The sequence below is a fragment of the Eleutherodactylus coqui genome, chromosome 10 (assembly GCF_035609145.1).
Source record: "Eleutherodactylus coqui strain aEleCoq1 chromosome 10, aEleCoq1.hap1, whole genome shotgun sequence".
In the NCBI taxonomy this organism is placed as follows: Eukaryota; Metazoa; Chordata; class Amphibia; order Anura; family Eleutherodactylidae; genus Eleutherodactylus; species Eleutherodactylus coqui.
In genome coordinates, this window is record NC_089846.1 from 33508713 (window position 1) to 33522634 (window position 13922).

A 13922-nucleotide genomic window follows, 5' to 3' on the forward strand; every position below is an offset into this window, starting at 1 on the left:
GGGAATCTTGGGAAGATACAAGAATATTTGTCTAAGAAAACTCTAGAACACTCTTCATTTTTGGACCCCACTTGTCTTATTTCATAGTTGTCCCATTTTATAGTATATTGATATGTCAACTTAAGAAAATAAGGGAGATGGAATAAATCCTCCACAGGGCCACCTATTGAAAGGCAGCATTCCTTCAAGCCAAAGTCAGACTTTTTATACAAGCCTTGTTACAACGACTGGGAATTAAAAGCAAAGCCAGACTCCATGTACATATAGCTGTTTCAGGGTTTTTGCCCTTCATCAGTGTACAGTAGGAGTCTGGCTTTGCTAGTGAGAGACCTGGGATGGGGCTCAGAAACGCTAACTGTTTTCCTTAGGGAGAGCAACTATACTATAAACTAAGTGAGGAGACTCAAATGGCCATGCACGCTCCTCTGGGTAATATGCAAATAAGGAAGATGGAATAAATCCTCCACAGTGCCACCTATTGAAAGGCAGCATTCCTTCAAGCCAAAGTCAGATGTTTTATTCAAGCCTTGTTACAACGACCGGGAATTACAAGCAAAGCCAGACTCCATGTACAGACAGCTGTTTCAGGGTATTTGCCTTTCATCAGTGTACAGTAGGAGTCTGGCTTTGCTAGTGAGAGGCCTGGGACGAGGGTCGGAAACGCTATCTTTTCTCCTTAGGGAGAGCAACTATACTATAAACTGAGGAGACTCAAATGGCCATGCACGCTCCTCTGGGTAATATGCAAATAAGGGGGAGAAGAATAGATAGCGTTTCAACTTAAGAAAACATGGAACATGGTCAACTTTTATGAATGCCTTGACTTGTTGGATTAAAGCTTGAAAATTCAAGGTTCTACTATGGGGGTGGGATATGTAGTCAACTGCTTGACTGCTGTCGATTCGGTAACTTCGCCGATCCAACTTTTTAGCAGTGGACTTCGTGAAATCTGGTACACTTCTCTGGGCTGAACTTGCCCCCTTCTTATCAGCTTTTATTGTTGCCTCTATGGTATGTCTGCTGCTGATACTTGGGCTTTATCCCCATATACATTGGCCCCAGGCTAGAACTAGAGTCTTTAAAGGGATTATCTGGGTCACAAAATACATTTCAAATTCTCTATTTTGCATTCCAAGTTAATAAAGGTGTACAATACTGCCACCAATCAGTCGGAGTGTAGAGCAGTTACAAAGTTTCTTTCTGGGGCACCAAGCACATCCACTCATTACACATTGCCACATTGGTTTCAGTAGGCGCTATGCAATATATTTCTTCTTTGGAGCCGCAGCAGGGGGACAATACAGTTGCTTATCCTTGCAACTGATGACCATTGACAATGTTTATGTGCAGAAGGACTATAATTTAGATATGCTCCTTAGTCGCCTCATGACTCGTTTATAATTCTGGTTGGGATGATCAAAGTAATTGGGATCATTGAAGATTAAGTTGTAAATAGACTTACAGGCTACGCAATTCTCTGGGAAATTTTGGATGCAAATGAGAGATGGTACAGCGCCTCTGCGGCACCACCTATAGCTTCGCTATAAGTCAATGTCCAACCTTTCTAACCAGAGAAATTTCTGGTTAGGCTTTATAGTCTTGTTGCAAGGCTAGTTAGAAGGTCGAACACTCACTAATAGGAAAGTTACCTTCCAGTAGGAGGCACTGTAGAGTCATTTTACCATCTCCAACATGCATACCAAATTTCCCAGAGGAGTATTTCATGGCCTTATGTGTCTTTACATTTGCTTGGTGCTCTTCTCTAGGTGAAACTGTACCCCATCCAAACTACTTAACAAGCCTCTCAATCAATGAACCAGAATTCTGTTGTGCACTGAGGGTGGCAAAAACCCAGAAACAGCTGTATGTAGATGGGTATTTCTTCCCTAGGAAAAACATTCTCATTTGGCTTATACCCATAGTCATGTTGCAAGGCTTGTTGGAAGATTGGACATTGACTTATGCTTCTTGTTTGCCCAAGAATTGGCCCGTGTAAAAGGGCCCACCAGCTCGTTTGCGCTCAGGCCTCCTGTTTAGACTGCCCAATTCTCATTGAGAATCATGTAGTTCTCGCTCATTTGTCATTCAGTTTTTCCCTCTTCTATATGAAACATTGAACAGACGGTGTTTAAAGTGCTGACAAGTGAACGAGCCGGCGCTGGACTTTATGCCAGCTGAAACTGAATGGAGAGAGAGAACCTCACGGTGGAGAACCTACTTTCCAGTAGATGGTGCCGCAGAGGCATTATGCCGTCTCCCATTTGCATACTTCAACATTTTATAACATTTGTGTAAGATTTGAAAGAAAAAAATATATATTTTTTTAAATATTTTTAAAGTACAAAACTTAAGTAAATAATTTTTTTTAAGTCTCCTAAAGTTTCTGAGCCACGTAGAAGGTATTTTACCCCAAATCCTCCAAACAAACGCTTCCTTATCTTCAGGTTTTGCTTGCCCAGCCTGTCTCTACTGACTTCATAGTTTTGTTTTCTTGGACGTGCCTGTAGATGCAGCAAATGTTGAAGCTTGGCAGACTTGCCCTGAAATGGCATCAGAATATTGGTCTAATGTTGGATAAAGTACATTGCTCTGTGTTTAGTGCTGCTAAGTATATGTACTGTCAGAGTTCACCACTTTAGGTTTTTGGTATAATTTCTTTTGGTTCAGTAGTCTACGTTAGTACAGAAAGGAAAATGGACAATGAAACACCCCTCCTGCTGTCATTAAAGTGACTTTCTGGACCCGAGACAGAATTTTGGCCCATTACTGGAGGCAGGGCGGTTATATTACCTGCTGCCCTCCTGTATTCCTGGGGCCCCGCTCTGGTGATTCAAGATGGCCGTGCCACTTCTTAGACTACCCTATCTGGAATTGCTATCTGCAATCAAGCACTGCATGCTGCTTTCTGATTGGCCTGGGCTGCTCACATGAGTAGTCCTGGCCAATCGGAGAAGCTTGTAAGGTCTTAGACTACCGATGAACAGTGTGCATCAAGTAGTCATCTTGGTCACCTGAGCAGGGCTTCGGGAACCAGTGGCTGTACAAGAATTGGACAAGGACAGTATTTAAAATAGTAACCCCTTCGATCCTGTAACGAAAGCTTTAAGGCAGGAGGCCTTGTTTTTAGACTATAAAAAAAGAACAAAAAACTAAAAATCCAGAGTCAAGAATTAAAAAGGTCTTATTTTGGTTGGAATACTAATGCTTTATTAGCCGCTAGTCACAAAAGGGATAAAATAGCGTTGACTGGAGTCCTTATGTCACTTGACTGGCCTGACCCTTTTTACTTTTTTGTACTTTGACTTCGGCCCAGTTTACCCTTGGTATTGTTGAACATCTGCATTTCCACTAGAGGCTGAAGATAAATGAGACGAGGCGTTAAGTCTTCCCATTATTTTCTTTCCATCTCACCCATGCACCTTCAGCTTTGGATTGTTGTTCTTCGTAGAGACTAAGTATTGCCCCTGCTTCTTGAGTGTTTCCACATGTGGACAGGTGGAAGTTTCTCTTGTAAGGAAGTCATAGCTTGTGATCACTGACTGTGAAACGTTGTGGTCTGAGGCCGAGGTCCTGCCATCTGGCAACTCTATGGTGGTGGACAGTATGTGCTAGCAGGTATGCTCCAAGATGACCATCTGCTGACCCTTGTCCCAACCTCCTGCAGGGCAGGAGGAGCTGACCCGTGCCAGGTTAAACATTAGCCATCCTTCTGTGTGCCTCCAGCCCTTACTGTACCTTCTGCATTGACCATTGTCACAAGAATAAATTTAACCCATACTGGGGAAGCCGAGAGGAAACAATGCTCCAAGTTTTTGCACTGTGGTAACTTTTGGAACAAAGGGCAGTGCAGCGTATGGAGCGCTCAACTCTGATGGTAGGGGTGAAGTCGTGTCAGAATCCGCACCAGATGGGACAGATTTTGCTTCCTTTGCGGAAACTACTCAACAAATGTGCTGCGTGTGAACGCACCCGAAGCTTTAGCATACATGCAGCCCTTGGAGGGCGCTCGTTGCTGCAGCAGCTTTAGGTAAAATTCTTGGCATTTCCACGGTCATCACTTTAGCACCATGCCAACGACTGAAAAAAGTGGTGCCAGTCGATACTATTGATTGTAATGGGGCTTATCTGCTTCCATCCTGCCCTCCTATGTTTTCCCAGGCGTTGCGCACAAAACTCGCACTAATATGAAATCCATTCTTCGCGCAGCATGTTCTTTCTTTAAGCGTTTCCTCGGAATACCTCGCCCGTTGCTTTCAATGGGACCTTAAAAACAATCGCGTGCCGTGCGATGTGATGTTTCCCATTGAAGTCAATGGAAAACACTTGTGATCCTTTCGCATTGAAAATGCACCGCCGTTTTTAATCATTGCTGTAATGACTGCACATTTCTCGGCCCGCGTGATTCTGGCCCCCTATTTTTTTTAATAGATTCTTTTTTGAATAAAATGTGTTTTCTACTATTTTGTAGGAAACCTGTTGGACCCCACAGCCGATGGATTTAAAATGGCCTCGTTGGTTGGTAAGTGAGACTCGCCTACCGGATCATTAGGCTGGCAGGTGCAACATAAGGGAGTGTGTGGGCGGCAGGGGGTATTGATTTCTGTTTGTCCGATTCTTCCATCTTCTGCTGGATTCACGTTGGTGTTTTATCCGTTATTAATGGATTCGGATTTGTTCTTTCAAAATAGAACAAAAACCTGATGTCAAACTTCATGCAAAGAGATCCGTCAAACTGTTTCCATTTGCATCAGCGCTTGATGTGCTGCTTCCTATTGAATTCTGGGAGATTTTCTGAGCCTCAGTTGCGCTCAGGTTGGTCCCCGTCCACCGGTTTTCTGTTCGGTTTAATAGAAAAAATAGCGCAGACTGCGGCACTTTTCCACTAAAAAAATGGCAAAAAGGGTACAGATGGTCCCTTACTTTTTTTTGGACAGAGCGGTTTCTATTCCGTTCCCTTTTTATGGATTAGTTTTTTAAAATGAGCCTGGGCAGAAGAGGAGAGGGGGTGGGTTCCCACCTGCATCGGGGATTCCACTTTTCTACTACATTTGGGGAGCAGGAAAGTGGAATTCCCGTGTACGAACGCTCCGTCTCTGGACAGAACAAACAGTGCTTGACGAACCCCGTTAACTACAATGGGGGCCGTCCGCTTTCTGCACAGCTGCCCAGAAAAAGTGCTGCATGCAGAGTCTTTCTTCCGTTATTTTGAGCTGGATCAGCGACGGAACCTCCGGAGGTTCCAACTCAGATGTGAAACCGGTTTTAGAAAGGCAAAATCGACTTCTAGTAACAAAACAGGTGTAAAACTGAACAAAACTGAAACAGTTTGCCAGAAATGGTCCTATTTTGCGCAACTCTCTGCTGCATCAATAAAATAATTAACGGTTTCCGTTTTAATTATATTTTACTATCCGTTTTTTTTTTTAAGTAAACAAATTAAAAATGGAAAGTGAGCTGCTGATGTGAATGAGCCCCTCCACATCCAGAAGGATCTGTTTGTTTGGACTGAGGCTTTATTTTACAACTACTCCTTGTATTCCGCCGATCTCTTAACCCTTTCAGTACTGGAACTGATTCAAACGCATTGGAAACAGTTTAAAACTTTGGGACAAATAAGGGTTAAACGGAATGCTAAAGGAACAGTCTGTTTGCATCGGTCCCCCAATTTAGAAGAAAAATAAATAAATCGCATTCCATTCAGTTTCCTTTTTTGGGGGGGGGGGGAGGGGGAGTGGAAGAAAATTGCAGCAAACGGAAGAGAAACACGTGACGTTGAAATCAATACTGCAAGAGTATCAAAAACTACCATAGCGCAGGCGTCAGAGAGAGACTGGGGGAAGATGGTCTCACAGGTGCGCTTACTTGGAAGCGCCAGAAGACGAGCGGAAATGACAGCTGCAGCCGTCTTCCTGACGGGATGCTGAAGTGGAGAATCATAAAAGAAAGATTGGCGCTGCTATCCATGTCTGGAATCGGGAAAATAACGTGGAATAACAAAAAAAATCCCCCCCCCCCCCCACCCTGATTTAAAAAGCTTTTTAGCCTAATGAGTTCCAGAAGTGTTCTATTGTCCACAGAATTGCGCAGCATATTGTGAATTTGCGCACCTCCCATAAACTTCTACAGGACCCTTTGGTGTAGAAAGATAGAGCCAGTACTGTTTTGGGTTTTTGTTTCTTGGACCGAAATGTGCACAAAAAATCAGGACTAACCCATTGATATCAACGGTTCTGTTCTTTGCGCATTGCGTGTGCTAATTCCACGTGTTCAGCGTGCAAATATCTCCGTGCGAAGCCGCCCTAACAAAAATAGCAGCACCGATCTTCTCCCTTTTGTGATTCTCCACTTTAACATTGAAATCAGTGGTAGTTTTACCCGATCCATTTTTCCTGTTTTTCCGTTCTTAGTACGAAACAAAAAAACGGAAAATGAAACCCTGATGGGAGCCCAGCCGGTCGCTTGTATGTAAAGTTGCAGCAGGGTCCCATAAACCGGCAGAAATAGACTTTGCAAATGTAATCTAAATTTATGTGCTGTAAACTTTTTGATGGTGAGGTTCTTGTGTTTGGCCACTAGTGGGAGCCCCAGAGCTGTGTAACCCGCTTAGTTTTCCAAAGTACAGCTAATACATCATGCACGGCTAGTCGCATCTAGGAGGTCATCGGCCACTTTTTCGAGTGCATCTATATCTTAGTCATGTAACCCATCTGGCTGGGGCTTCATGTATATATTCTGGGCGCTGGGCCTTAGTGATGGCTAGATGTTGGCCATGTATGCAATCCCTCATTCGCAATGAAGAAAATTAAAATGCGAGTAAAATATAAATATCTGTGTTTCATGTTTCACAGTTTTTGAACTGCTGCTTCAGGCCTCCTTCGCACGAGTGCTGCGTCTTCACGCAAAACGCATCGCGTTAAAAAATCGCAGCGACCTAATTCCTTTCGGAATTTGCATTTTCTCGTCCATTTACACGAGCGCATCGCCTGATTGGACTCTGCAGTGGCAGAATGGCTTCTATTTAGCTTTCTAGCTAAATAGAAGCCAGCTGCCTTCTGCAAGGAGCGCCCGAGCAGGTAAACTCCCTCCCCCTCCCATTTTTTTCTCAGCTCCCATAGCAATCTATGGGAGCTCCCTGCAATTTCCGTCAAAAGATAGGACATGACCTATATTTTGACACTGCAAGGAAAAATCGCGGCTGTAGATCGGCACGCAAACACGTCCGTGTGAAGCTGCCCTAATGGAGCGTTCCCGTGTAGCAGATTATGATGCAGATCCGCAGCGGACGTCACACCTTCAATTGAAAAGGTGAAATCTGCTGTGGATCCGCACCAAAATCCATCATGTGTGAACGGATCCGAAGGTCGGTGTCACACAGACATAAGCACGTTTGCGTGATGGACGGTACGTTTTTGCGCTCATCTGTACGTGTTTTACTGTCTTTTTTTGTGTGTGTGCAAATCGTGCATACTTGCGCATGCAAAACCGCACGCAAACACGCTTCCATTGATTGCAATGGGCAAACAGTGTAATTAGTTCAATATGTGCTATTTTCCTAAGCAAATACGCAGGAAAATAGAGCATACTGCGTATTTTTTACACGAATGAAATGTGTGCGCAAAACACACAGATTTGAATGAACCCATTGAAATCAATCGGCTCTATACACCGCGTATTGCAAGCGCAGAATGTTGCACAAATACGCCCGCTGGACACAGGCCTTATGATATAAAATAATGCTACCGGAGGGGGGGGGGGGGGGGGGGAGGGGCAAGTTGTGTGAACAGCCTGGAGCTCTGGGTCTTCCTAATCTGCCCCTGGATATAGTATACCTCACTGGGAATTATTGTTCACAAGTACATATATCATGAACAGTCAAGGCAAAAGTGGCGTAAATCCACCGCTCTCTGGGCGCTGCAATACGGTATTCTTCAGTTGGTGGGGTGAGCTGATATTCGCTATTATTACATTTGGTCTATTTTAGTGGATTTCTATCAGTTTGTTTTCGCACCGTAGAGCAGTCATCCAATACAGTCACATCGTTGGCGTTCTGCATACGACTAGATTGGCATGTTCAGACTCCCTGCTATGCCAAGCTGGCTGGCTATTATTTGCAAGGGGTGTACATGCCGCTGCAGGGGAAAGTAGTGGTCACTCTCCGGTTCCCAGGAACTGTTGGCTTATCGAGGGGCCCCGTCACCGGTCCAAAGGTTTCAGAACAAACTACACTCCCACTTTAACCCTTTCCAATCCACTGTCTGACCTCTGAAGACACTAGGATTTAAGGCTGTACAGCTCCGATGTTGGAAGACATCCATCGGGGTTCTCTTACTGTATATTGCCAGCCGCTCTGCTGTCAGAGCCTAGCCAACGTGTCACCTCATGCAGTACTGGCTTTAGCCAGCAGATAGCGCCGTTGTATAATGTCACAAAAAGAGTAAGCCGCCTGGGAAAACCAGGATACAAATTGGATTGGAAAGGCTTAAAGGGCCACTCTAGTGATTTTTTTTTTCCCATTCACTATATAGCTATCCCCCCAGTATATATAAATCGGCTAGTGTCACCTTGCTTACTTATTTCTTTCTGTCCAAAACTCCCGGCTTCTTTCTCCTCAGATGCTCATGTGATCGCAGCTCTGACCAGCTCAGATATACTTGGGGTTAAGTGTTCAGTTTCTAATTAATTTCTAAGTCTATGTGATGCTATTACATGGATCTACCACAGAAACTGCCTAGAGCGGGACACAGACACTCCTATCGCAGTTACTGATAATGATCGCACAGCTCCTGTCACACAGTTCTAATAGAGGAGATCACAGCTCTTCCTCCTGACTGTCTACTTATGGTCTGTAGCTTATTTAGATGACTATATAAGATAATGGCAGTGTTGCATAGATGGTACAGGCTGTATCTGATCATGCTTTGCTGATGCATCATGGGATTGATGTGAAAGAAACCTGAAGATGGTGCCTGATAAGCATCAGACAGGAAGCTGCACTGTAGGGAAGTGACTGCAATATATATAGGAGACCTCCAGAGTGTGACCGGCAGTCAGGTAAGGGGAACAGGGATGGAAAAAGTGGCCCTTTTAAAGGGATTGTCCATAAGTAGGAAAACCATAGTGGTTGTTTTCAGAAAATAGTGCCACTCCAGTTCAAGGTTTGTATGTGGTATTGCAACTTCACTCCATGTGAATAGAATTGAGCTACAGTATGAAACCAAATTCAACCCATGGACCAGCGTGGCACTGTTTCTGGAGGAAAGCAGTGTTTTGTTTTTTTTACCTTGGACAACCCCTTTAATGTGAGTACTGTATGACTTAAGGAATGTAGGAAAACTCCCTTTAAGCAAGCCCTTTGTAAGAATTTAAACTTATCACCAATTATATATCTGTGACCTCTATGATGTCTGTAAAGCGGTCAGGGCTTTATAAATAGGATATTGGTTAAGTTCACACTTCTTTTTTTATTACGCTCACGACACAAAAACTGGCATTACTGCTTTTATAAATGTGCCGCATCGTTTGTGGGAAGAGTGATAGTAAATCTGGCTCATTATTGCTCTTCTGTAGATATAATTGGCGATGCATCGGTGAAATTAGGGAACTTTTAATAAATGTTGAGCAGTGAATTCATTCTTTTTTTTTTAAGGCATAATTTTTATATTGGGCAATAACTCAGTATCCCCTCCTAGTGGGCAGAATCAATATTGCTACAATTGAGGCCGTATTTACACGGCAGAGTTCTATTCAATAGCGATATGAACGGAACCTGCGCGTGAAAATGACACATTTATTTCAATATGTTTATTTACATGATGCAGCGTTCCTCTTGGAGCCGATGGTCCAAGATGGGTAAGTCACGGCATGGACTAATTTTTTAAGGAAAAAAAAAATCGCATTGCACTTGCTTGTAAATAAGGGTTTCACGTGAGTGCGATCTCTGTTTTTCCTATTGAAACAGTGTGCGGTTTTTCACCTGTAAAAAAAAAACCAAAAAAAAAAAACGCTGCTATGCAGGAAACCAATCACGGCATGTTCTATCCGGCTGTATGATCTCGCATCGCAGCGCCATTGTTTTTAATGGACCCAGCGGCAGCAGCGTCTGGGATTACCTTCATCTTTGAAGTGATGCAAGGCTGTTTTCACATGAAAACATCTCATATCCATGGAGATTTCACATGGATGGCGTGCGCGATACGGGGGCGGAATTCACCATCTCATATCACGCTCGCCCGTGTGCAATTAGCCTAAGGAAAAATGACAGGTTTAAGGGCGGCTTCAGACGAACCTATGCGCCAAAATGCTCATGGCGGCTCAGCCTATTTGTATCCAAGCGAAATTTGAAGAGGTACACTTGTGCGCGCGGCTGTGCATTGTATTGTACGTTTTTTTTCTTTTTTTTTTTTTTTTTGTATGTTTTATTAAATGTTGCCAAGACCTACAGCAATATATAACATATGAAAGTAAGATCATTGCCTCCACAAGATTGTGCTGATAGATTGGATCCGTTCAGCCATGCTTGTTCGTTGGTTGGCTCAGGAATGATATAATAAAGATGTAGTTTCAGTAATACGGTTGGGGCTCAGAGGCAGCCTTAGTAAAACATAAAGAAAATAAAAAACCTGGAAAAACAATTAACCGTAAAGCCAGACCTGCTATAACCCCAAAGTTAATGTGCGCCTCCCTCCTATAAAACGGAGGGGAGGCAGTTTCCCCGAAAATAGGTCCTACCCCGATAGTAAGACCTATTGTGTTTTCCAAGGAGTCTTGAAATATAAGGCCTCCCCCAAAAATAAGACCTAACTAATGTGCCTGTTAAAAAAAAAATCAATACTCACCTGGTCCGCGGCATCCCGATGGTCTCCGGCACAGCTTCGTCCTCGTCTCACAGCCGATCTTCTGCTGGTGGCGGGGCTTTGAATACCCCGCCTCCAGCAAACCGAGTGCTGTGATTAGCTAATCGAGCGCTAACAGCCAATCACAGCCATTCAGTGAATGTCATCACTGAATGGCTGTGATTGGCTCATCGAGCCCCGGCTGTGATTGGCTGCTGGTGTTCGATTAGCCAATCACAGCGCTTGCTTTGCTGGAGGCGGGGTATTCAAAGCCCCGTCACCAGCAGAAGACAGCTGTGAGACGAAGAGGACGCCGCGCCGCCCCTGGACACTATCCTCCCGTCGGGACGTCACGGACTAGGTGAGTATAAGGCGCCCCTTTACATTTATTGTTCAAAATGTTTTTATTAAAGTTTTAGGGTACATTAACAATGTATTATAGTCTTTTCACATATCACTTGTCATTAAATTTCATAAAATTAAACATTCCGTGAAAAGAGATATAATACATTTCCAGTAAAGAGAGAAGGAAAGGAGTGAAGTTAGCGAAATGAAGAAAAGGCGGAGAGAGGTGAAGGGAAGGCATTGGAGGAAGGAAGAGGAAAGTGTCCAAGACAGTGCTTGGAACAGCTCTTGCTTGGTGATTATATGGACCAAGGTAGTCATGAATTATACAGGAACGACTGATTGGAGCCAAATCTTCAGGTCTTTCGAGTCACGGAAGAGTATCCTAGCTGACCATGTTGAATGCAATTTCTCTTTCTTAATTTCGTCGTGAGTACTTTACATTTAAAGCAGTTTGGGTGGTATAGACGCCCATGTGGTGTCCCTTCAGAGGAGTTGGGTAGGGTCTATGGGTAATTTGTAGGCTCATTTCTAAGAATCTGGCCGAAGGTAGATGCTTATGAGCAGATGACATTGATTCTAGAATCGCCACCGGGGTCAGACCTGCAGCACCCATGGACCACTTTCTAACTCCAAAACCAACATCATCTAATTCTTTCGTATTGCGAATCGATCCGTCCAATCTAGAGATCAAGCCCCGTGTGCTCATTGGCTTAGAGGTCCAGGTGTTTCCCATCACGTTCCAATCAAAGTCTTGGAATTCTGGTAAAAGTTGTTGGACATAATGCCTCGCCTGGCAGCTCAGGGAATGTTTGCCTCATCTCCTCGTAGGACAGGTCACACTTTTCCTTTTTGTGTAATAATTGGTCTATTGAATCGATTTCCCTGGTGTGCCATTTGTAAAAAATCCTGTATGGACTGTTTTGAAAATTTTTTTTTTAATGAGAGACAGATGGGGGGATATGTGAGGAGATGTGTGGCTGTCAACAGAGGCAAAACTTGAAGCTTCTGGGCCCCAATGCAAAACCTGTAACAGGGCCCCCAACTATAATGCTTTACTCATAGTACTGGGCTTCCTATATGGAAAGGAGAGGCCTTATGGGCCACCTGAGGCTCCTGGGCCCGGGTGCACCCGCATCCCCTGCATCCCCTATAGTTACGCCAGTGGCTGTCACGACGCAGTCTGCCCCATGCCTTCATGCAGTGAATATCGGGAGGTTATTTCTAACGGTTTCCGGTAGTTCTGTATATGGGACGTGGAGGATGTTCTACAGTCGTGGCGGAGCAGACCTCTTTGTTCTAAGGTTAGGTTTGTGAGTATATCCAATCTTGGATGATGCGGACCTGTGACGCAGGGTTATAGTCCTTTATGTGGGGGAAATTGATTCCTCCATTAGGCTTGTGTTTTTGTAATAGCTACGCATGGCCTTTCGTATTGTACTTTTTGCGCACGCCAGGCCATTTCACACGTGCATGTGGCACACCCCTTCTGTGGATTTAATGAATATGTAAGCCTAATGAGGTCCAGATGTGTTTTTTATATTTTGCGCAGTGTCATACCCTTCCCCTTACATATTTGTGCGCTTCCCATAGACTTCTATGGGACTTTTGCTGCAGAAAGATGGAGCAAGAACACGAAATGAACGCTGATGGGGACGAGCCCATTGAAATAAATGGGTTCTGTTCTGTGTTTAGCGCCTGCAGATTTTGTGTGTGTATAGATACCCACGTAAACACGGCCACGTGAAGAAGCCCTAAAAGTGCGATATCAGTCTGAGTTTCTTGGACTGATATCGCACTTTCCTGTGTAAATACGGAAGTGTCTCCTACGATTCTTGTACTTCTCGGCTTTTGAATAGATCCCTGGTCCCTATCGTAGAGCAAGCAGTGTATGTATAGGTACAGCATCTCCGGTACGGGGACGGCGAGGATGACCGTGTCCTTTCATGGGGTAATTGAGGCCTATGGAGCAAATAAGGAGGGTGAGACAGCCACTCGTCACACCCGGCTGCAGAATTGAGTACAGATCCCAGCATGAATGACAGATTAATAAGGAGCAGAAATTGAAAGATGGAGAATTTCCTTTGAAGCTTAATACTGTAATTAATTCACAGAGCGGGAATGGGAAATGTCCACTTAAACAGATCATCGAGACAAGTGTATCAGAGAAGAGCAGAATATGGTTTAGGAAGATCCAGAAATTAGTACTCTGGCGTCACAATGAGGGGTTTACTGGATTAGCCAAACCTTATGTAATGGGATCTAGATCTTGATTGTTCCCTAGGTGGGTATGTTGGGATAAATATATTTACTATATGTTGTAGGGATGGACTCCACAATTGTGTATTTGGTGGTGACGGGTATAACGAATTAGTACAACATCTGTTACTGGGAGAGCAGCAGGCAGCTTTCTAAGACAAGAAGCCATTATATACCGCAATCCGATGGGAGGTGCAGAACATTGATTATCTTGTGACAATGGCGCCTCTCTGGGTAAGAGATATCGGGCAGCAAGGGAGCCGTCAGTTCTTGAAGTTGATGTGTTGGAAGCAGGTGAAACGGATCCAAATAAGGATTTGGGCAATGGAACAAGATGAGTGGGATAAAGCATATCCAAAACAGCAGACCCTGTGGGGTGTTGCCAGTGCGCAATGGTTGCTAACTACCAAAAGTGGTCCAAAGTAGGACATGCGTCGATCCAGCAATGGGGTTATGATTGCCCAGGGATCATTAATGCATGTGAAG

At 44.2% G+C, this 13922-nt stretch overlaps 1 protein-coding gene across 1 annotated transcript in view; it reads left to right on the forward strand.

Annotated features, from left to right (window-relative positions):
* Positions 1 to 13922, forward strand: part of NR6A1 (nuclear receptor subfamily 6 group A member 1) — a 207470-nt gene that overhangs the window by 23375 nt on the left and 170173 nt on the right. The window contains exon 2 of the mRNA XM_066579777.1: positions 4469 to 4519. Coding sequence (XP_066435874.1) covers positions 4504 to 4519 — 16 coding nt within the window. The 5' untranslated portion in view covers positions 4469 to 4503. The remainder of the gene's footprint in view (positions 1 to 4468; positions 4520 to 13922) is intronic.